Below are 21,930 nucleotides of genomic sequence, written 5' to 3' on the forward strand. Positions count from 1 at the left end.
CGCTCGGCAGACCCCTGTCCGCTGCCGTCTTTCTTCGCAGCCTCTCCCTCTCACCTTCCCCTTTGCTGGGACTGCGTTTCCCCTTTGGCATACCTTCCCCGTCTCCCCGCCTTCTCCCTCCTTTCCTCGCGTTCTCTCTTCGCCTTCCTCCTCTTCCCACCTTAGGCATCCCTTGCGGTCCTCACCGTCGCCTCCACCCTTCTCCGCCTCCCCACCGGAGCAGCAGCCCGCCCTGGGTCTGCGGACTGCCCTGCGCCCCGCTGCCTCCGTGTCCCTCTCATCTCCCACCTCCCACACCCGTCCCGGCTCGGCACCTGGCCGCCTGGCCGGGGGGAAGGAAGGATGATTCCCGCGGGAAGGGTCCTCTCTTCCTTGTTGGGACTCGCGCTGCTCTGGTTCCCCCTGGACTCCCACGCTCGAGCTCGTAAGTAGCGGGTGGAGGCCCGGGGTGGGCAGAGGAGGGATGCGAGCCCCCGGGATGTGCGGGGAAAGCGCCAGGACTAGGGACCCCAACGTGTTCTGCCTGCCACCCAGGCAGCACCTGTGCCTACAGGGTGGCGCTCCTCAGCGGGCAGGTATGGGCCGGTGACGACGTGGCAAGATTCAGAGCCAAGGGGGCTGCTGTCCTGGATCTGAGGATGGAAGGCTGAGGGCAGCCTGAGAGGGGGCTGGCCGTTGTGTTCTGAGGATGGAGGTGGGGGACACTTACTCCTAGCAGAGTCCCCTGTGTTTGGCTGCCAGGGTGTGATGAAGAGGAAACGGCTACTGCATTTTAAAGAGAGCTGGTGGGCTCTAGCCGGTTTGGCTCAGTGGGTAGAGCATCAGCCTGCGGACTGAAGGGTCCCAGGTTAGATTCCGGGATTGTAGGCTCGAACCCCAGTAGGGGGCGTGCAGGAAGCAGCCACTCAATGATTCTCTCTCATCATTGATGTTTCTATCTTTCTCCCTCTTCCTTCCTCTCTGAAATCAATAAAAATATATTTTAAAAAATAAAATAGAGAGCTGGTGGAGAGAAAGAAGAGCTAACTAGGATAACCTTCCCCTTCCGTTCTCTCTTTTGATCCTCACAACACTCACGGGAGGTGGGTATCATTTGCATTTTACAGATGAGAAAACTTAGGCTGAGAAAAGAAACTTGCTCAAGTTTACGGAGCTAGTAAGCCACCCGAAGCCAGGACTCCACGATTCCAAATCCTGTGCTTTTCCCTGCCCCACGGGGTCTGGGAGGAGCCCTGATTTGGACTTGTGAGAGTCTGGGAGGCAGCAGGCACAGTGAGAGAAGCCAGTCTTCATTATCCCAGATATGTTGAATACCAGCTGGTGGGAGGCAGGCATGGAGGGCATCTGTCTGAACCTCAGTTTCTTAATCTATAAAATGGGAGTAAAAAAACCCCAGAACTGATGAGAGGATTTAATTAGGAAAAAAAAACCCACCACAAAACATGTAAAGCAACTTGTTGGCATATGGTAGTTTCTTTAAGTGTATCAGTCCCCCAATTCATGCTTTTCCACTTAGACACAGCGTAACCTCACCTAGTTTATATGATCTCTGAACCTCAGTTTCCTCGCTGTCCCGAAATAAGCGGGTGGCCCGCCCCCCCCTCATCCCTTGCCAATCTCTCAGAATGCTGTGACGATATAAAACCAAACAAAGATTCTCCGAATAAGAAAGAAGGAACTTGGTTGCAGGCACATCCCCAGTAGAGGGTGTGCAGGAGGCAGCTGATCGATGCTTCTCTCTCATCGATGTTTCTAACTCTCTATCCCTCTCCCTTCCTCTCTGTAAAAAGTCAATAAAATATATTTTTAAAAAAAGAAAGAAAGAAGGAACTTAGTTCAAATCCTGAAGTACCCAGCAAAGAAGCGGAGGCCCAGGAGGGGCAGCGACTTACTCCAGGTGAGGCAGGGCAGAGCCTGGGGTGAAGACCCCAGCTCCCCACCTCGTGCTCCTTCCTCTCCACAGCCCAGCTCCCCGCCTCCACCTGTCTGTTGCAGGTGACTCTTTGGAGCCAGTGGGGCTGGATTTTGTTTCATTCTTGTCTCTGCTCCTGAAGGCAGGCTGCGAGCCTGGTGGTCCCTGGACTGCCAGCGGCATGAGATTTCTAGCAGTCCTCAGTAACAAGAACTGGAAAGAGCTCAGTGTTGGGTTCAAGTCCTGGCTCTGCCCCTTGGCAGTGGTGTGGTTTTTCATAAATCACAACTTCTCTGAGACTCAGTCTCTTCATCTGCCCAAGACACATGCTCACCTGGAACCCAAAGGGTTCTTGAGGGGATGAGAGAAGGTGCCTGTGTTCAAGTGCTCGGGACAATGCCTAGTACTCAGCAGATGTCTCCTCCCCCTTCTTGAGCCCTGGAGGTTTCCTCCTAACACTTGCCTGTTGTTTCTTAAGAGGGATTTAGCACAGGATGCCCTCCTTGCCTGCCTCTCCCACTTGGCACAGCCTTCTTAGCCCCCAGGGTTTTCCTCCAGATATTGTTGCCCTTATTGTATCTTGGAAAGATGCCCTAGAATCAGATCATTTTCCAGGATTGCTCACGTCCAACCCGCAGCACTCCTCATTGCCTTCCGTATCTTGTCAGCCCTTCACCTTGCGTAGGCATACCTCTTTCAGCAAACCTTCCCTGGCCACCTGATCCACTCCGCTCTCCTTTCCCTGTGCTGCCACTGGCCTTCAGGTCCGTATCTCTCGCTGGGACCTGCCAGTATTCAGTCTCTGCTACAGCCCGGAACTTAGCTCCAGACACACAGGAAATAACAGAGCAGACTTACTGAGTTAGGTGAGGTGTTATGATTTTGGGATGTCAGAGGTGGAACAGCCTTTGAAAACCATCTGCTTCTACCCCTCAATTTTCCTATCCTTAGAGTTAAACTAAGCCCAAAAGGGGTTAGTGACTTGCCCACAGCCACACAGCAACGTTATTAAAGGGAAGAATAGAGACCTGGCTTGTAGTGTCTGACTTGTCACTTACTGGTTGTGTGAATTGGGACAAATCACTTCACTCCTCTGAGCCTAATTTTGTCTACCAGTGACAATTTGTAAATCTAGAAGCAACCCTGCAGTCATTTGTCAGTGTCTATGAGTCTCTTATGAAGGTCCTTGTCTTCGTTTAAGTCAGATCTCAGGCCTGTTGTGGGTAAGAAACCTCTTGGTGACATCTCAGATGCTTTCAGAAGCGGTGCCAACAGATGGCAATCCTCAAGTCTGCAGACTCTTGAAGTGGCCCAGCCCTGCAGATGCCGAGGGCCAGTGAGTGCATGTGGCAGCTATTCAAACGAAGGTCATTCTAGCCTTCGATCTGTTCCCCAGCCACAGATTGAGTCCTTTCCCCAACCCAGAGGGAGTCTCAAACCTTGACCACAGATTGAACCCCAATTCCGTATCCCTGACTTGATCACTGAGCAGTGCTGATTCCAGGCCCAGGTGGAGTCACCTGCACGCATATTGGTCACGATGGGCACTCATCTCTCGACGGAATGAGAACCTGTCTAGTATCTTGACTCCCTCTCCAATGCTCTGCCCCCCGCCCCATCAGCTCCTCTCTTTTGTGCCCTTCCCTTACTAAATTGCCCTTCCCCTTAAGGTGTTCAGCATGCTTCTCTTCTCTCTCAATTCAATCCTGCTTTCAGGAGAGTCAGTTATGAAGTAGACACATTGATCTCTCTATCCTTTCTCCATGGGTTATTGTTCTATGGGACTTGAAGCTTCTGTTCCCAGGTGACAGAATCCCAAACCCCAGAAGCAGAGATGGGGTGGCAAGGGGGCTCCTATGGAATCAGAAGGTCAGGGCTCCAGCTCTGGCTCTACCACCAATTCAGATTGTGACACAGGGCAAGTTCCCTTTCTCTGCCCCTCAGTTTCCCCAACTATAAAGCCAGATGGTTGGACCCAAATAGATAATCATTGAGGACCATTCTGGCTTTAGCATCCTGTGATTCTTAGACTCTAAGATCCAAAGATGCTGTTGCCTTGATTCTGAGTCTTCTCAGACCTTGGAAAAAGGGAGTTTTGGTGAGGACGGGGCGGGGGGGGGGGGGCGGCGGGGGGGGGGGGGGGTCTGCAGCCTGGTATTCTTGCCCTGCCAGGGAAGAGTAGATACCCTCAGAGAGTACCTAGAGAGTATGGGACAGGGGGTGTAGAGGGAGACTCTCCATTGGGGACCCTGCCTTTCTGTTCAGCTTAGTCACATCCGCATCCACCTGTCCAGATGTACAGGAGGGGGGAGGGGTGCCTGAGTGAAGGCCTGACATCTGGCCCAGGCAGGCCCTCTGTAGGTCTGTCTGGGCAGTTCTGCACCTCCTCTCTCCCACCAGTAGAGGGCTCTGTCTCACTCACTCGCTTGCATACTGCTGAGCCAGAGTCCGGCAACAGCTGCGCAGTTGTGCCAGCTGTTGCACCTGTTCTAGGACTGGCCTCTCAAATTCCCCTAGCGACTGGCCATGGCGCCTGGCTCTGGGAGAGGGACCTTGAGTCTTTTGGACTCCCAAATAAAAGGACTGTTGTGAGAAGGGTGCCCCTGGGAGGTGAGGAGATGACTCAGGCATCCCCTGCCTCTGGGCAGGATCCCATCTGAAGGCTGTTCCACAATTTTCTTCTGTTACTCATTCTTCTACTCAGAATCTTACTATGTCTCACCTGAATTCTTTTGTTTGCAATTTAAAGCCATTTTTTTTTTCTGGTCCTGTTCCTCAGGGGATGGGTATTTCTATAAGCACCTCCTTCAGATCTGAAGACTGGCTTTGGAGTTTGTGCTGGCATAAATTGATGATCTTGGGCAAGTCCTGATTCCTCTCTGGGACTTAATTTCCACATCTGTTCAAGGATTGGACATCATCTCAGTCCCCACATTGTTTTAAGGTTCTGTGAATTTAAGAGTTACACGTCCAAGGCAGAATAGAACATAAACAGTCTCATCTCTGCCCATGACCCTTTCCTGATTTGACGATCCTCTCCATTGAGGTTAGTCTATGCGTCTGAACATCTGTCACGGGCCAGATGAGAGGAGTCAGGTTCAGAGAAGCGAGGGCCCTTTCCCTAGAGCCCCACCACTGAGGAACTGAGGTTCTCACTTCTGATTCCTTTAGGAGGCCTCCCACATTGGGTACCAGTGCTCATAGCAGAGCTTATGTCTTGGAGGGGAGCAGTTTGTTTGGGCAGAAAGGGGACTATAAGTAAATAGAGTATGACCATGTGGGCACGAGGGATAAGACGTAAATGTTCTCACACTCCTGTGGAGCCTGGTTCATGCAGGTCTCCTGAGTTCTTGCAGCCTGGGGACAGACCAGCCCCAGTTCCAGGCCTCTCTCTTCATACCCCAGCCCTTCCTGACCCCCTCCAGTTTCCCTTGTAGCTCAGAAGCATCTTCCTGGTTGTCTCTTCTGCTTCCTAGTGGAAGAATTCCCAACCACACTACCCACTATGAGCCCTTTATCTTAGCATGAGAGTTTTGAGGCAGAGTGTGGGATGACCATGGATAAGACAGTTTGGAAATTTTGACTTACATGTGAATATCATGGACTCATTCATCCCCTACCTGCCCAGGCTCTTGACCTTTTTGTACACGGTGTTTGGTTTGGTAGGTGGTTTGGTAGTTCAGATGGTGAGACCTGGAAAGGAGAGGTCAAAGGCTAATTTCTGTTAGGTGGCAAAGCCAACGTGCTGAGAGAGAGTTGGCTCTCCTATCACATAATGAAGTTCTCTTTTTGTTAAAGAAAGCGGTTTTAAGGAATACTGGCCATCAATCACCTCTTCTTCCAGAACCTCCCCCCTCCATTGACTGCATTCTTTCATCACACATTCACTTACGAGGCATCCCCTCTGTGTAGCTCTGCACAGAGCACTGGAAGTAGTCATTGAGATCTGCTTCTTTTTAAAAAAAAATACATTTTTATTGATTTCAGAGAGGAAGGGAGAGAGAGAGAGAGAGAGAGAGAGAACAGACAGACATCAATGAGAGAGAATCATTGATCAGCTGCCTCCTGCACACCCTCTACTAGGGTTTGAGCCCACAACCCGGGCTTGTGCCCTGACCAGGAATTGAACCATGATCTCTTGGTTCATAGGTCAACGTTCAACCACTGAGCCATGCCAGCCGGGCAAGATCTGCTTCTTGCTCTCAAGAAGCTCACAGTTGAGTAAGGAAGAAGAACCCATTCAATAAGTACTTCTAGCCCAGTGTGATGAGAGTAGTGGTAGAGGGCTGGACTCAGTTCTGTGGAGCCCCGAGGAAGGACTGGCCAGTGGCCTGGGAGGCTGGGGCGGCTTGACAGAAAGGGTGGCACCTGGACAGGCTTTTGAGAATGAGAAGGAGTTGGACAAACATTGGAGCGGGGAATCACAGGTGGGAAGACACAGAAGTGTGAAGGAGCCTAGGGTAGGGGGTGGGGGTGGAAGAGTGAGAAATTCAGCAAGAGGCAATGAGGCTGAAAATGCTGGTAGGGCTATCACAGAGCGTTTTTTTCAGGAAAAGCAAGAGAGAGCCAGGTTATGACAGACTGGGGCAGCCTGATAACATTTGGATGCTGTCCGGTAAACATTGCTGCCCTGAATTCAGATTAGGTCAACTAAGTCCAGTCACTTTAAGTCAGTGTCAAGCTAGAGAAAGAGCTTTGGCTGTGGCTTATCCAAGTGGACAGCTTCCTACGGGAAGGGGAACTAGCACCCAGGACACCCCAGTCGCCTGCAGTGGCCTGCAGGGACCATGGTCACCCCACCTCGGTGCCTTTGCACAAAGCTACTCCTGCCCATCTGCACCTTCTTAGCTCCTCAAGACTCAGCTCAGGCATCTTCTCAGGGCAGCCTTCCCTAAAGAGCTGATGCTTCCACTGTCGTAGCGTTGGTCAAACTGCACACAGTCCTATAGACTGTGAGCTCCTTGAGGGTGGGCATTGTGTCTTACTGTCATGTACCCGGCCCATGGACCTGTCTAAAACTTGATACATAAAAAGCTCATTAAGTGAATATCAGGGAGTAATGTTACTGTTACTAATGATAATAGCATGTGCTGCTTATTGTGCCAAGTACCCCAGTTCACCTATTTGCTCAGCCCTGAAAGCTCAATCCCATCCTGACTGCTCCTTCACCCTCCCCACCCATATCCAGTCTGCCCCCAAGCTGCCCACTGGAACTACTAAGTGTTCCTCAGATCTGCACTTTCGCCCATGGGCGCTGCTCCTTTCTTGGTCCAGGTCCACATTATCTCAAAACAGATGACTGCAACAGCCTCCCCCTGGCTGCTCTGCCTCGAGCCTTGTCCTCCAATCCACTCTCCATTCCTGCGGCCACAGTGATGCTTCTAAAATGCAAACCTGGTCACTGGCATGCCCTGGTTTAAAGCTTTTCTGTGGCTTTCCTTTGCCCTCAGGCTGTCAAGGCCTGTCTGGGTCCCTGCCTCTCTCTCCAGCCTGATCTCTGGTCTCTCACCCCTGCCGTTCCACTCTCTCCTCTAACTTTTCTGGTCCACTTTCATCTTGTATCCCATCCCAAGGTCCAAGGTCTGTGTAGACACCAGGTGGGGTCGAGAGCCTGGCTTGTGAGTTGGGCTAGGACAGTGGTCAGCAAACTGCGGCTCGGCAAACCGCGGCTCTTCCACAAAATACCGACTTCTGCGCATGGGCCACGAAGTTTCAATCGCACTACACATGCACGCCCGCACGTGGTATTTTGTGGAAGAGCCACACTCAAGGGGCCAAAGAGCCGCATGTGGCTCGCGAGCCGCAGTTTGCCGACCACGGGGCTAGGAGAATACCAGCAGCCACCAGGAACAAGGTTGGTGAGGTTGAAAAGGAGACTTGACTTAGGTGGCAGGTTCCCTGATGTTCATGCCCTAATAGGTGCCTGGGGCTACTCATAGAATTCTGGGAATCAAAGAAATACCATAAGAAAGAGATTGTCAGAAATTTGGGGGAGCAAATTTTTAACCTACCATTTAATTGAGATCTAATATGTATCAGGCACTAGGCATATTACATATATTATCTGATTTAATTCTACAATAACCCCAAGAAGTAGAGATTATTACTCCTAGTGGAAACTGAGGCCTGGAATGGTTAAGTAACTTGTCTAAACTCAGGCTGCAAATGAAAGCAAAATCCAATTTGAACTCTGGCCTATCTGACTCCAAAGCCAGAGTTCACTGAGTGAGGGGTTTTGAGGCGGATGAGACCTCTTTAACTTTAATTCTTCTCTGTCTCTATAAAGCCTAAAACAGGGCCAATAACTCTTGTCAAACAAAAACTTCCCCCACTAGCAGTCTTTTCCCTGGTTAGACATCACAGCCAGGGGCCATTAACTCCAAAAGGCCCACTTGGCCCTCCGACTTGGAGAAAGATGTGGTACAGGTGGTTGGGATGAGATTTGGTGGTGGGGTGGGGAGAAAGCAGGACAGGCCCAAGGTCAGGGCAGGAGTGGGAGGCCACAGAGGACTAGAGGGAGTAGAAGGGAGGGGATGTGAGAGACAAACTTTGCCTTCTCTGTGTCACTCAGGATACGCCCTACTGGCTCCCTGAACCTGGTCCTACCTCCCCTTGGAGCCCCTGAGAGTCTGGGTGAATGGGATCATAAACACATGCTAGCTTATGGAAGCTGAAAAAGATAGAATGTTAGAACCACAAAATTGTACAATTCTAGAGGCTTCACATTCTAATGAAATGCAGGCTCTTAGAAACATGGAATTTTCAGATCTTGAATCTTAGACACCTAGAACCTTGGAGTCTTAGAATTTTGAAATCATGGATTTATAAACTATCTGTGCAGAAAACTGTTGAATACACACACACACACACACACACACACACACACACACACACACACACTTAGTCTCAGCTGGGAAACTGAGACTCAGAGAAGGGAAGGGTCTTCCTCAATGTCCCAGTGCACTGGTAGCATGAGAACCTATCGCTCCTTCCATCAGCCATGTGCAAGGGCTGGGGCTAGTGCCAGGACTGCAGGGACAGAGCAGAGACCACCCCTGCCTGGTTTTGACATGGCCCTGGGTACTCACCTCCTTAGAGGAAGAGGGAGCTCCAGGCACTGTCACCCTTCCTTGTGCCTCTCACCTAGGAGGGCTTGGTGAGGTGGGGACTGTGGTTGCAGTTGGCCTCCTGGGGTTGAGGGACGGCCTGCCAGGCCCTCCACACTCTCAGCCGCTGCCAGGCCTGTAGGTGGGGGAAAGGGCCTCCTGGCCTGGCCATGGGCTGAGACATTCTCTGTCTTCATGCTCGGTGCAGGCGGTGAGGGGAGGGGGTGCCAATTGGCACAGGAGTCAGGCTACAGGGCTGCCCCAAAGAAGGTGGGACAAGGTTTCTTCAGCAACACGGCTGAGATCTAAGGCCACGGGAGTGTTGCAATCGCCCCTCCCTGCTGGAGGAGGGGACTGAGGAAGAAAGACATTATTCAATCCTTGGAGAGTTGGGCTGGCTCCGACAAGGACCCCAGCTGGGCCCGTGTCCCGCCCTCTCTGCCAGCGGAGGCTGAGAGATAAACACTCCTCATTTGATACGGGCCAGCCGGGGCCTTGCTGGGAACCGGATCTGCTGCCTGATCCCCTCTTCTACTTTGGGGGACCGAAGAGGGGTAAGGAAGGAACTAAGCCCCGTGTTCCTCAGTCCCCAATGGCCATCGAAACACAGACTCTGAGGCATCATGACCGTGGCCTCAAACCCTTGTTCTGGGAGCCCCAAGAGGCAGGGCAAGAGCAGTGCGGTGAGCCAGAGGGAAGCCGATTTCAGCCTCTTACAAAGGAAGTTTTCTAAAGGTTGGGAATGGCCCTTGAGCGCCTAGGCTCTGGAGCTGTTGTGCCTGGGACTGAGCGCCAGCCCACCCTGCCCTGAGAGGGAATTGGAGCATTGTGTGTGAGCGCCCCCTACAGTGTCCTGCTTCCAGTGATTCCGTAAGTTTAAATGTCTGTTCAAGATGATAATGTCCATCCTGCAGGGTCATTGTCTCCGTGATGATCATAAGTCAGAAACTGAGCCAAGTAAGCACTTTACAAGCACTAACCCATTAGTGGTGGAAAGAAGGGGATGAGAGATGGGTCACACTTGGGTCTCCCATCGCTCCCAGCCTTCTTTCCACCATTAACAGAAATGTTAATGAGGTAAGTCATTTATATAAAGAGAAGATAGTTAATAAATGTTAATGAGGTAAGTCATTTATGTAAAGAGAAGATAGTTAATAAATGTTGGTTCCTTTCTCTGTATTTCAATCTTATTTAACTCAACAAGCCTTTGTGGACATTTCGCTGGTACTGAGGCTCCTGGTGCCTCCCTAAAAGAACTCAGATTAGTCTCAAGATGATGGAGAGCTTTCCTATAGGAACGATAGCATCTCTTCGGGATGTAAAAATCAGCAGGTACCTGAGTGGAGGAGAGTTGGAAGGATTGGGCAAGAGGCAGAGGGGTGGGGCCTAGAGCTTCAACCTGACCTGGAGCCCTGACCTGCTGCTAGGCAGTGAGAGGATAAGAGGTGAGGGCTGGTGGGTTCTAGAAAGAGCCTAAAGGACCGCGGGAATGGTTGGCTACGGGAGGTGAGAGAGAGGTGGACGTTTCAAGAAAACAGGATTGCAACAGCACAGATGGAACTGGAGAGCATTATGCTAAGTGAAATAAGCCAGTCAGAGAAAGATAAATATCACATGATCTCACTCATTTGTGGAATATAATGAACAACATAAACTGATGAACAAAAACAGATCCAGAGACAGAGAAGCATTGATCAGACCGTCAAATCTCAGAGGGAAGGTAGGGGAGGGTCGGGGTGAGGGGGAGAGATCAACCAAAAGACTTGTATGTATGCATATAAGCCTAACCACTGGACACAGACACCAGGGGAGTGAGGGCATGAACGTGATGGGGTGGGGGGGCAATGGGAGGATTAGGACACATATGTAATACCTTAATCAATAAAGAGAGGAAAAAATCTCTCTGGGTTTTTCTTTAGGCAATTATAAGTTATAGCTTCATCCTCACTGTTTTAAAGTAGTAGTTCTATTCATATCATTTTAGTTTAGTTACATAGTACTTCTTCTGTTACTCCATTAAGGTTATCTTCTACTTATTTTTCCCACATTTTCTATTCTTCCTCCCCTCACCCTATATTAAAAACTATTGTTATTGAGGCGATTGATTTTGTAAATAAGAAGTCACTGATCCATTTTATTAAAAGTGGGATAGAAGCCAGACTGCATAAATTTTAAAAGCATGATTCAGTAGAGGGAGAATTCCAGACTATTCTAAAAGAACATTTTTTTAGAGAACAGAAGGAATAGATAACATCTATATCTAATATTTTTTCTCTCTAAAAACCTAAATTTTATAAATGCTAGCATTTTATTACATCAAATATTTACCTTTCCTTGAAGAGAGTTTTGCCACTCAAAAAAAAAAAAGGGAAAGAAAAGAAAAAGAAAATTAACCACTTTCTAAGGCCTGACATTAAAACAACTGAAAGCATTTTTCTTAATAAAATTGTAGGTATCATGCAAAGAGCACAAATTGTTTGTTTCTGTGAGCTTTCTGAAAACTCAGAACCATTTTACAAATTCTTCTGTTTATCTGTCATCACTATTAGATCTTACAAAAGGGTCTATTTTATCATTCAATTATTGAAGAAACTTATAGGAGTAGTTATTTTGCCTTCTTACTAATGGTTGCCTTCTCAGTGTTCCCCCACAGATTTATGTAAGTTTGGAGTTTCTGTTAGCCGAAGAAAAATTATGATTATTGCCATTTTCAAATTTTCATATCTAGTATCCTTGAGTGTAAGTCATACTTTTTAAATAAAGCTTTCATCTTTATAAGCATTTATGCTGAGTAAATGATAGTAGGTTAGCTTTATTTTTTAAAAACCAGGTTAAGAATAAGTTTGTATTCTTAGAATAACCAGAAAGAAGGACATTTTTAGCATTTAAAAAGTTTTTTGCTAGTTAATAAAATAAAACATAAAAATGCTAATATCTATCTAAACTTCTATAAACTCCCTTGGTAACCATTGGCTTTGAAAACAATTTTTTTCCTCTGAAAATTCACTTGGATTATGTATCATTGGTATAATGATTTAGACATAAAACTTTCTGAATATCACTTTATGCTAATAAATCCTCAAGAGGAGATACTATTTTATCAAATAAATTCTGCAATTTTAGAAACAGCCACATCTTGGCAATCTATTGAGTGTATCTCTATATTTGATTACTCTGCACCTGTGTGAAGTAATCATTAAAGCAGTATGTATTCGGAGTGAATTACAGAGTCTGCAGGCATTATATTGATATTAGCTTCATTTATTTATGTTAAACCTACTTAAAACATCAAACTCATAATAAAGAGGACAGAACACAAATTTCTATTACATCTACCAACTGTACTTAAGCCAAGTGTTAAAAAGTAGATGTTGGTATTTTATATATCCTGTGTTAGACGCATTCTTATTCTCTAGTTAGGAGATAATAAAAATGTAATAATCTTATGATAATGCCACTTATCAGTGAGTAACAAAATTGAATGGATATTTGTATACTCTTTAAAAAATCCACAAAAAAATTACCAACTCTATAATTTTTTTATGGATAGGGTTAACAACATTCCAAGTTCTAGAAAAATAGCAGGTTTGGGTAAAATTGTCTTTACATGGAACTACATTTCCCTGCATTTTGAAACAAAAAGGAAATGCCAAAGGTGGATTTTCTTTTCTCAGAACAAATGTTTATGATATTTTATTCATCCTTACAGTTGAACAGAACTTTTATGATAGGAAAATTATTTTTAAAAAACAATATTATAGCATTTAGTTTTAGAAACTCTTATTAATATTTTTTCTTTTATATTACAAATGATAGTGCTTAACTCTCTAGACATGGAGTTGATCTGAAAATACTGATATATATCTTCACAGTCCATGTGCATCTTAGATGTCAACTGGGTTCCTTGGTCCTTTGATAATCATATTAATTTAACAGGTGGAGCTTTTAAACCTCAATTTGTGCGTCAGTTTCCATTTCTCCTTCTTGATCTACTCTTCATCTTTTATCTGCATCCTGGGAGTCTGATGTAGATGGACTGCCTGAAAAGGCCCCTTGTTCTCTGACATTAAGCTGGCTTCAACCAGTGGAGACACATTCGGAAACAAGAGGTGGAAAAGAGAGAAATCATAGTATTAAGGACACATATGTAATACCTTTGTCTATAAAGAAAATATAAATAAATAAAGAAAACAGGATTGCAGGAGAACTAGCAGACATCATGTAACTATTGCAAACATTCTTAGAAGCATTCATCTCCATATTGACAATGAATATGCAGATGACAAAAATAATTGATGTGCAATCACGCACACAATAATCAGTTGACAGTGCAATAGTACCGATGACTATTTTTAAGGATATTAAAGTCAGTTTTCTAACCTTTCACTAGGCCAGTGATGGCGAACGTTTTGAGCTCGGCGTGTCAGCATTTTGAAAAACCCTAACTAAACTCTGGTGCCGTGTCACATATTTTGATATTTTTTGATATTTGCAACCATAGTAAAACAAAGATGTATATTTTTGATATTTATTTTATATATTTAAATGCCATTTAACAAAGAAAAATCAACCAAAAAAATGAGTTCGCATGTCACCTTTGACACACGTGTCATAGGTTCGCCATCACTGCACTAGGCAGTACTTTATTTTCCCAATTCAAGCACTATCCATCATGGCTGGCTGAGATATAGGGACACAGTATTGAATGAAAGCAAGGAAACTGCTGTGAGCGGCTTTATTCAAAAGGGAGGTCAGAGAGAATGAAGGGGAGCAGCAGAGGGCAAGGGAGGGGAGGATAGAGACATAGTAAACAAATAAGCAAAATGAGACAAAGGAAAAGGAAAGGAGCCAGTCAGGCTTAGGCTGCCATGCCTGCTTGGTGACCGGCTTGCTGGGTGACCTTAGGAGTGTAATTTATCCTCTCTGGGCCTCAAACTATCCATCCAATCATAACTAGCATTTATACCACAATTTGAATCTCTAAAGCACTTTCACTGCTTCATCCCTTAACTCACCCCTGAGAGAAGTGTTAAAGTTCAGAGAGGGGCAGTGACATGCCTGAAGTCACCCAGCAAGGGAGCGGTCAAGCTGAGATTCAAACTCAGATGTTCTGGCCCCTTGACTGGGAGAGCATGTCCAATGGGTTCTCTTTTGCCTGAGTGGTCCAGATGACATTCTTCCTAGAACCAGAAGAAGGAGGGATGAGGCAGGGTCTTTGGTTGGAGCCTCCCGGGACTGACAAAGCACTGGTTGGTTTGCCAGGCCCAGACATGTTCTGCCTTTTCCACGGGAAGAAATACTCCCCGGGCGAGAGCTGGCACCCCTACTTGGAGCCACAGGGCCTGATGTACTGCCTTCGCTGCACGTGTTCCGAGGTAGGTCCCTCTGGCCACCTGGCCGCCTGTGTCAGGTATGTCTGGGCGACCTTGAGAGAAGTCAAGGTCAGGGACTCTGGAGGTCAGGAACGCTCAGGCACCAGGCTCCCTAGGAACTTGGGAGTACACAGCACCTGCCACCACCACTGCACCCCTTTCAGAGATGTCACACAACGGGTCAGTAGCTGGGCTGGGCCGGGACTCGGGTCTCCCATCTCTCATCCCAGCCTTCTTTCCACCTCTGCTGGTGCCAACCTCCCTGCTTCCTGTGTGACACAAAAGAGCCTTTCTGGCCAGGCCTCCCATTCCTTCCTTTCCTCATGCTGTTTCCTCCAGCCCTCTCTTGCCACTCCACCTTAGGATGCATCCCCCCAATTCCACTGGTCCAAAGGGTTGTTCTTCAAGGCTTTGGCCAAATGCCACCTCTACCAATAGCCTCACTTGATCCCTCACCTACAAGCATTTTCTTCTTCTGGGTCCCACATAAGTTTCTCGGTCCCTTTATCCTGGTCACTGTTGGCCAGGTATAGTAATTATCTGTCTGTCAGTTACTGCCGCTCCTGGATGGAGCCTGAGAGCAGGCTTTCCTGGGAGCTCGCTTATGTCTACTTCAGTGTCCTGCCAAAGGCTAAACAGATTGGGGCAGGACCCTGTCTGTTTGTTCACCTCTTCTCCCCTGCCACCCATCTCCAACCCAGCAGCCTTCATAGGGCCTTGTACAATTAGCTGGGTGGAATAAATGAGACCTCCGTGTGGTCCAGAATCCTCAGGCCAGGTATAAGGTTGGAAGGGTAGGGAAGGAGGGAATGGTTTAGGAGGCTTGAAACTTCCCTTGGTTTAGTTTAGTTGCTTGGAGGCCAGCCTGATTGGCATGATGTCCTTACCAATCTCTGTCTGGTGCCGGTGTTTAGAGGGAGGGTGTACCTAGCTCCCAGCTGGAGCCAGTACCCTAGGCCCTCTCTCTGCCTTCAAAAGCTATGAGAGGAGTGCAGAAGGCCAGTAAGGGCCTCCCTTGTTAAACAATCCTCAGCTCAGGGCGGGAGCAGAGAAGAGCATCTGAGGGGACCCTGGCAAGTAGACGGTGTGTGGGCCAGCCCCTCTCCTGACTCTGCTCACTAGGGTCTCCCTCCTCCTGGGGCCGTTCCCTCTGACTCCCTACTGCTTCTACCATGTTGGCCCAGGTGGAACTCTGCTGCCAACAGGGGCACAGCCCCCCAGGACTGCCTCCCCTTGCTTTTCCTTAGCACATCTGAGGCCAATCAGCTTTTCAAAAAGAACTTTATGAAATACAGCCAAAGAACAGGAAGGAAACCCAAACAGAAAATTCCAGACATATTATGTGGTCCAGTTGACAAAGTCCAAGTTTTGTGATCCACGGAAGCTAATTCATTTCTCCCTCCCCAGAGTTTACATACACAGTTTTCTCAACCCAAAGAGCTATAGCCAATACCCCTAAAATATACCCTGAATCCCTTCACTTCTCTCACCATCCTGCTCCCCCTAATCTAAGCATCTTCATCTCTCAATCTTTCACCTGGATGCTACGCAAGGCTTCCGATGGGCCTCCCTGTCCCTTCTCTAAACTCATACCTCACATAGGAGCTAGAAGGATCTTTGCTGAACATGAAACTGATCATGTCATTCCAAAGTCCCTGAAACCCTCCAGTAGCTTTTGGGTGCACCTAAAGTAAAACTCAAACCCCCTACAGTGTCTCTGTGTGATCTGACTTTCGCCTTATTTCTCCAAATTCATTTCCTACCCACACCAACACTCCAAACTCACTCCTACTTGTTCCTCCTCCTGGAATGTTCTTCCCCTGGATGTTCTCACAGTTCCTTCTCATCTCACAGTTCATAACATAAGTGTTACCTCCTTATGAGGCTTTCTCGGACTTCTGTTTCTAAAATAGTCTAACCTTGTTAACTCAATCACATTACCCTATGTGGTTATTATCATAAATTTAACATATGAAATAATCTTTTAAATATATATATATACTAGAGGCCCAGTGCACAGAAAATTGTGCGCGAGTAGCCCGCTGCCACGAGCCACCGTGCGAGCCATGGGCGCCCACCTCGCGAGCTGCAGGACCCAGAGCCCTGCCCACTGCCGCCGCCGGATTCAGAGTCCCGCCCGCTGCTGCAGGACATATCAATGCACCTCCTGGTGACTGATCCTGGGTCATTACAGCATTATAGCCACTGCCTTTTTATATATATAGATATTTTTATTGACTTCAGAGAGGAAGAGAGAGGGAGAGACAGATAGAAACATAAATGATGAGAAAGAATCATTGATTGGCTGCCTCCTGCATGCCCCCAACTAGGGATGGAGCCTGCAACCCACGCACGTGCCCTTACTGGGAATCGAACTGTGACCTCCTGGTTCATAGGTCGATGCTCAACCACTGAACCACACTGGCCAGGCATGAAATGATCTTGTTCCTACTTGCTTGTTTTTTATGGTCTGTCTCCCCTGCAAGGATGTAAGCTCCATGAGAGCAGAAACCTGTCTGTCTCATTCACTGCTAAGTCCCTGGCTCTCAGTAGTCACGCAGTGACTACTGAGTGAATGCACGAGTCCTCGCTCCGTCCACCAGAGACAGCTCAGCATCATGGAAAGTGCACGGCCCTGGAGGTATGTTTACCTGCTGTGGCATCTCAGGCAACATAACCTCTCAGAAGCTCTTTTCTCATTTTGAAAGTGTGGACAATAGTATCCACCTCTAGGGTTGTTGAGAAGGTGAGGTGAGATAATACATTTCTGTTTGTTTAACATAAAGCCCCTACCTAGTAGTCACTCAGGACACAGTAGTTACGATTTTCCTGAGAGGCACCGTTGGCTGCAAGGCACCCTGCCCTTTCAACCCTGGCCTTTCTCCATCTCACTTCCTGCTGCATGTCGCTGATCATCTTCATCCCTGGGATCCTTCAAGGACAGAATCGAGAGAGAGATTCTGCCTCTTCAGACCACACAGTTCCTCGCACTCTACCCTACTTCTCACCTGAGGGCTCCGTTCACCCTCTGGACATTTGTTAAGCACCCCTGTGTGCCAGGCCTCTTGGAGGCCCCTTATGGAGCTCAGACCAATTCTGTGGACTCTATGATGCCTCAGCCCAGATTACTCCTAGGGAAGCAGTGACTCCAGAGGGACTAGGCCTGGGCCTGGGTTTTCCATGGGGTAAGAGGCTGCCTCTGGGAGAAGCGCTGTTGGGCACTCAGTTGTGCAAGGAAACAGGAAACAAACTTGCCAACTTCAAAATTTGAACAAAGTTGGCTCCATTTCTCTAAGAGAGAGACCATCTATTCCTCCGTTCCTGGCTCTCATTCATTCACTCACTCATTCATTCAAACTCTAGCAGGTACTAGCCTGGAGCCAGGCCCTATGCTGACAATTCAGAGATGAATGGAATGAGACTTGGTCTTTGTTCTTGGGAATTCATGGTGAATAGATGACACGGTTGTACATGGTTCATTACAGCACAGCGCAATGACCCTCACAACAGGGGAGATAAGGTGTGGGAAGCCTAGGAATGGGAAAACCGACAAGAGGTGTGGTGGCCTCTCTCTCTCCAGCTCCTCATCTCTCTCTGTCCTGTTTCTCTGCTCCCTTCTCTTTCATTTGCTGAACCTGAAAAAGCACAAGAACTTCGGGTTCTTCCTTCTCTGGTGCCAAGGTCACCAGACCTCCCAGAGATTTAGGGAGTGAATCCCAAAGCCCTGGGCCTGCTCCACATCAGGTTTCTAGTCTTGTTTCCATCCCTGTCACTTGTCCTCATATGTCACATTCCTCTCTAACCATGAAGTTTAGGCTCAGAGGTCAAAGAACAAAGCCCTGAAGTTAAAATAACACAGTCAGATCAATGTAGAAGTAACTCAAGGCTTTAACTTGTATGTCTCAAACACCATGAAGGGGACACAAGGTCTGCTCAAGCCCATGTTCACTGTGCCTTCCGCCGTGGTCAGGGAGAAACATGGATGGGCGAGCTACACAAGAGAGCAAGAGAAGGGGCGAGACTGGACACACGAGTTTATTGTTTTTATCCCATCTCAGGCTTAAAATGAGTGGGTTTTGGGAGAGGACGGGTTCAGGCGGGAGGCAATGGCTCTTTGGAACCAGGACCGACCGCTGTGTCCCCTTCAGAATGCCCATGTGAATTGTTATCGCCTCCACTGCCCGCCTGTCCACTGCCCCCAGCCTGTGACTGAGCCACAGCAGTGCTGTCCCCGGTGTGTAGGTAAGTAGCCTCGTTCATCCCTTGTACCCCCTGACCCTTATCTCGCCTCCGATGCAAGCCTCTGGCAGAGGGAGGCCCCTGGAATGAGAGGGGCAGTCTCTCTGGTGAGAGGTGCTGAGACACCAAAGTGCTCAGGGGAAGAAACATCCTGGACACACAGTGAGGGCTGGGGCAGCAGCAACTGCTCATTCTTAAGTAGCTGTGCTTAGCAGGAGCAGGCAGACTGGAAAGTAGCCGAGGGAAATAGGGCGTGCTTGGCCTGTTGATGGCACACGTGGCCTCCAGTCTCTGGCTGACCAGAGCCAAGGGAGTGGACCTGCCTGTCCAAGTGGAGGTGAGTGATCTGGGGCTGGAGGCCCTGCAGGGAGCCCCATGATTACAGCTCTGGGCCTGGGAATGACCAAAGGAGTTGGAGTATGTGTCTTCTGAGGTTCTTCCCAGCACTGTGGTTCAGGGACTTTCTGTAACTTGATGCTAAATGTCTATGATTCCATGAGTTTAAGACAGGGGTCCTCAAACTTTTTAAACAGGGGGCCAGTTCACTGTCCCTCAGACCGTTGGAGGGCCGGACTATAGTTAAAAAAAAAAAAACTATGAACAAATTCCTATGCACACTGCACATATCTTATTTTGAAGTAAAAAAACAAAATGGGAACAAATACAATATTTGTATTTGCATGTGGCCTGCGGGCCGTAGTTTGAGGACCCCTGGTTTAAGACTATAAGAGCCTCTAAGATCGGGATTCCAGGAAGTAAAGGTAAGAGAGAGGAGAGGTAGCCTGCAAAGAAACTGGCATAAGCAAGTGGCCAATGAGAGGCAGCCAGTGGGAGGCCGGTTTGGAAGAGTGTGGGTGGGAGATGTTGGGAGGAGAATCCATCCTTAGGAGCATCAGGAAGGGGCTGCGGGAGGCTCCACATTACAGCTCAGTCTCGGCTCTGAAGCCAGGGCTCTCCTGGGAAGCTAGGCACTTGTGTGGAGTGGAATTAGAGGGGCTCACTTTCCAGGTGGGACTGTAGTGGGATCTGACCGTGGCTCGGCCTTGGGTCACAGAGATTCTTGGCTCGGGATTCCCTCAGGGAGCAGGAGCTCTGAGCCTCGTCCTGCCTAGTGAGGGAGCATCATGCCTCCTTCTGTCTGAGGTTGGCCCCAGGAATCCTGACCGCTCCTTGCTGACTGACTATGCCTTGGCCCAGGACCCTTCTTCCTCACATGCTTCTTCTCTCTCTCTCTCTCTCTCTCTCTCTCTCTCTCTCTCCTGCCGCTTTGCCTGCCTGGCTCTACATGTTCTTCATGACTCAGCTCAGATATCATTCCCTGACTACCCCACCCACATGTGCTGGCTGAGTTAGTGACTACCCCTCTGTGTCCGAGCCCTTACCATGCAACAGCATCACTGCTTATGGAATGTCTCTTTGCCAATCAGATTGTGAGTTTCTTGATGGGCGGGGCTGAGTCTTGTCAGCACTCCATTCCCAATGCCTAGCACAGTGCCTGGTACAGAGGTGTTTAGTAAAGGTGTCTGAGAGGATGAGTAGGTCCTCTCAGGATGGGAGCCTTAGAGGCTTGCCCCTCTACCTGGCAGGATGAACACTGGCTAATCGGTAGGTGATGGGGAGGGAGGCTCTGGTGACCAGTGAATGACAGGAGCTTACTCCAAGCACAGGGACAGTCTAGATCAGCGGTTCTCAACCTGTGGGTCGCGACCCCTTTGGGGGTTGAACGACCCTTTCACAGGGGTCGCCTAAGACCATCAGAAAACACATATATAATTACATATTGTTTTTGTGATTAATCACTATGCTTTAATTATGTTCAATTTGTAACATTGAAATGGGGGGTCACCACAACATGAGGAACTGTATTAAAGGGTCGTGGCATTAGGAAGGTTGAGAACCACTGGTCTAGATCATCCCAGCCAACTCCACTAGGATGTCACCCCACAAGGGACTTTGTTCTGTTCACTACTGTGTCCCCAGCACCTAGAGCAGTGCCTAGCACTAGGAGGTGCCCCATGGACGCTCACGGAATTAACTGACACAGGTCCCCACTGAGTGGGGCTCAGTGGAGCTGAGGTTTCTGGCCTGGCCTCTGGCTCTGGTCGGGACCAGCTCAGACACTAGGGGGTGAAAGGCCATGGTGAGGAGCCATGGGAGGGAGTGACAAGGTCAGGTGTAGGTGTCAGCAGGACCTCTTCTTGGTTAGCTGATAGGGGGACTGTCTGGGAAGAAGAAGGCCAGAACTCAATTTAAATGCCAAGAGTTGCTAAAATCCAAAATCTTCAGAAAAGTGGCCCAGTTAATTCTGGCGAAGCTCTGAGATCCACGTGGAACCTCATTTTTCTTCTTCCTCCTGCCCCTCCCCACCCGCAGAACCTCACACGCCCTCTGGGCTCCGGGCCCCCCCAAAGTCCTGCCAGCACAACGGGACCATGTACCAACATGGAGAGATGTTCAGTGCCCATGAGCTGTTCCCTTCCCGCCTGCCCAACCAGTGTGTCCTCTGCAGCTGTACCGTAAGAAGCTCCTGCCTTCACTTTAGCCCAGGCCCGCGGTCTGGGCCTGAAAAGCATGGTGGTGTGGGCTGGGAGGGAGGGAGGCGGTTCTCCCTGGTCAAAGCAAAGTGACAGTGAATGGGCTCAGGAGCACCTGCCCTTCTCTGGGCTTCTGCACCCTCCTGAGCTGCCTGTTACAGCCGGGTAACCTGGCACTGACATTGGCTCATTTTTGTTTTCTCCAGTAGACTCTGTACTCCTGGAGGGGAGGGGCCATACCCAATTCGTTTCTTTATCTTCCACTGCTCCTGGCCCAGGGCCTGGCATACAGAGGATGCCTTGAATGAATGAATGAATGAATGAATGAGTTTAATAATCAGTTATCAGCCCTGGGGCACAGAGACAGGGCCAGATTGTAGCAAATGGAATTTAATCTGAAGCTGCCTAAACTCCCCCTGTTGTATGTAGTCAGAGTTGAGCCTAGGAACAGGCAAGGCTGACTCTGCAGTGTTGCAGGGTACCAAGACGGAAGCCAAACAAGGTCTGATCTGGAAAGCCTTCACCCTCCTCATTTGGGGGTTCTAGGTATGGCCCTGCCACAGGTGTGCAGAGGTTTTCAGCCTGTCACTCAGCTCCTTGCCTGTGTCTTGTCAGGAGAAACTCCTGCTCTCCAGATTTCCTTACTATCTGGTCACCAAACTTCTCTGGGCCCCAGTTCCTTTGCACGCATGTGGAGTCTGACCAGTGTCCTCTCTGTGTAAAATAATCATCAGATTTAGCAGTGGCGCAAGGGGAGGAGGTCTAGA

At 48.7% G+C, this 21,930-nt stretch overlaps 1 protein-coding gene across 3 annotated transcripts in view; it reads left to right on the top strand.

The window, feature by feature from the left end:
- The first annotated feature begins 55 nt into the window (after positions 1–55).
- Positions 56–21,930, top strand: part of CHRDL2 (chordin-like 2) — a 35,004-nt gene continuing 13,129 nt past the window's right edge. For 2 of the 3 annotated variants that reach the window (XM_005867070.2, XM_005867071.2), the window contains exons 1-4: positions 56–424; positions 14,281–14,393; positions 18,539–18,632; positions 21,003–21,145. In XM_005867070.2, coding sequence (XP_005867132.1) covers positions 343–424; positions 14,281–14,393; positions 18,539–18,632; positions 21,003–21,145 — 432 coding nt within the window. In that variant the 5' untranslated portion in view covers positions 56–342. Of the gene's footprint in view, positions 425–14,280; positions 14,394–18,538; positions 18,633–21,002; positions 21,146–21,930 lie in introns of those variants that run through there. The other variant, XM_014540382.1, reaches the window with a different exon arrangement.

The sequence above is a fragment of the Myotis brandtii genome, unplaced genomic scaffold (genome assembly GCF_000412655.1).
Source record: "Myotis brandtii unplaced genomic scaffold, ASM41265v1 scaffold244, whole genome shotgun sequence".
Lineage (NCBI taxonomy): Eukaryota > Metazoa > Chordata > Mammalia > Chiroptera > Vespertilionidae > Myotis > Myotis brandtii.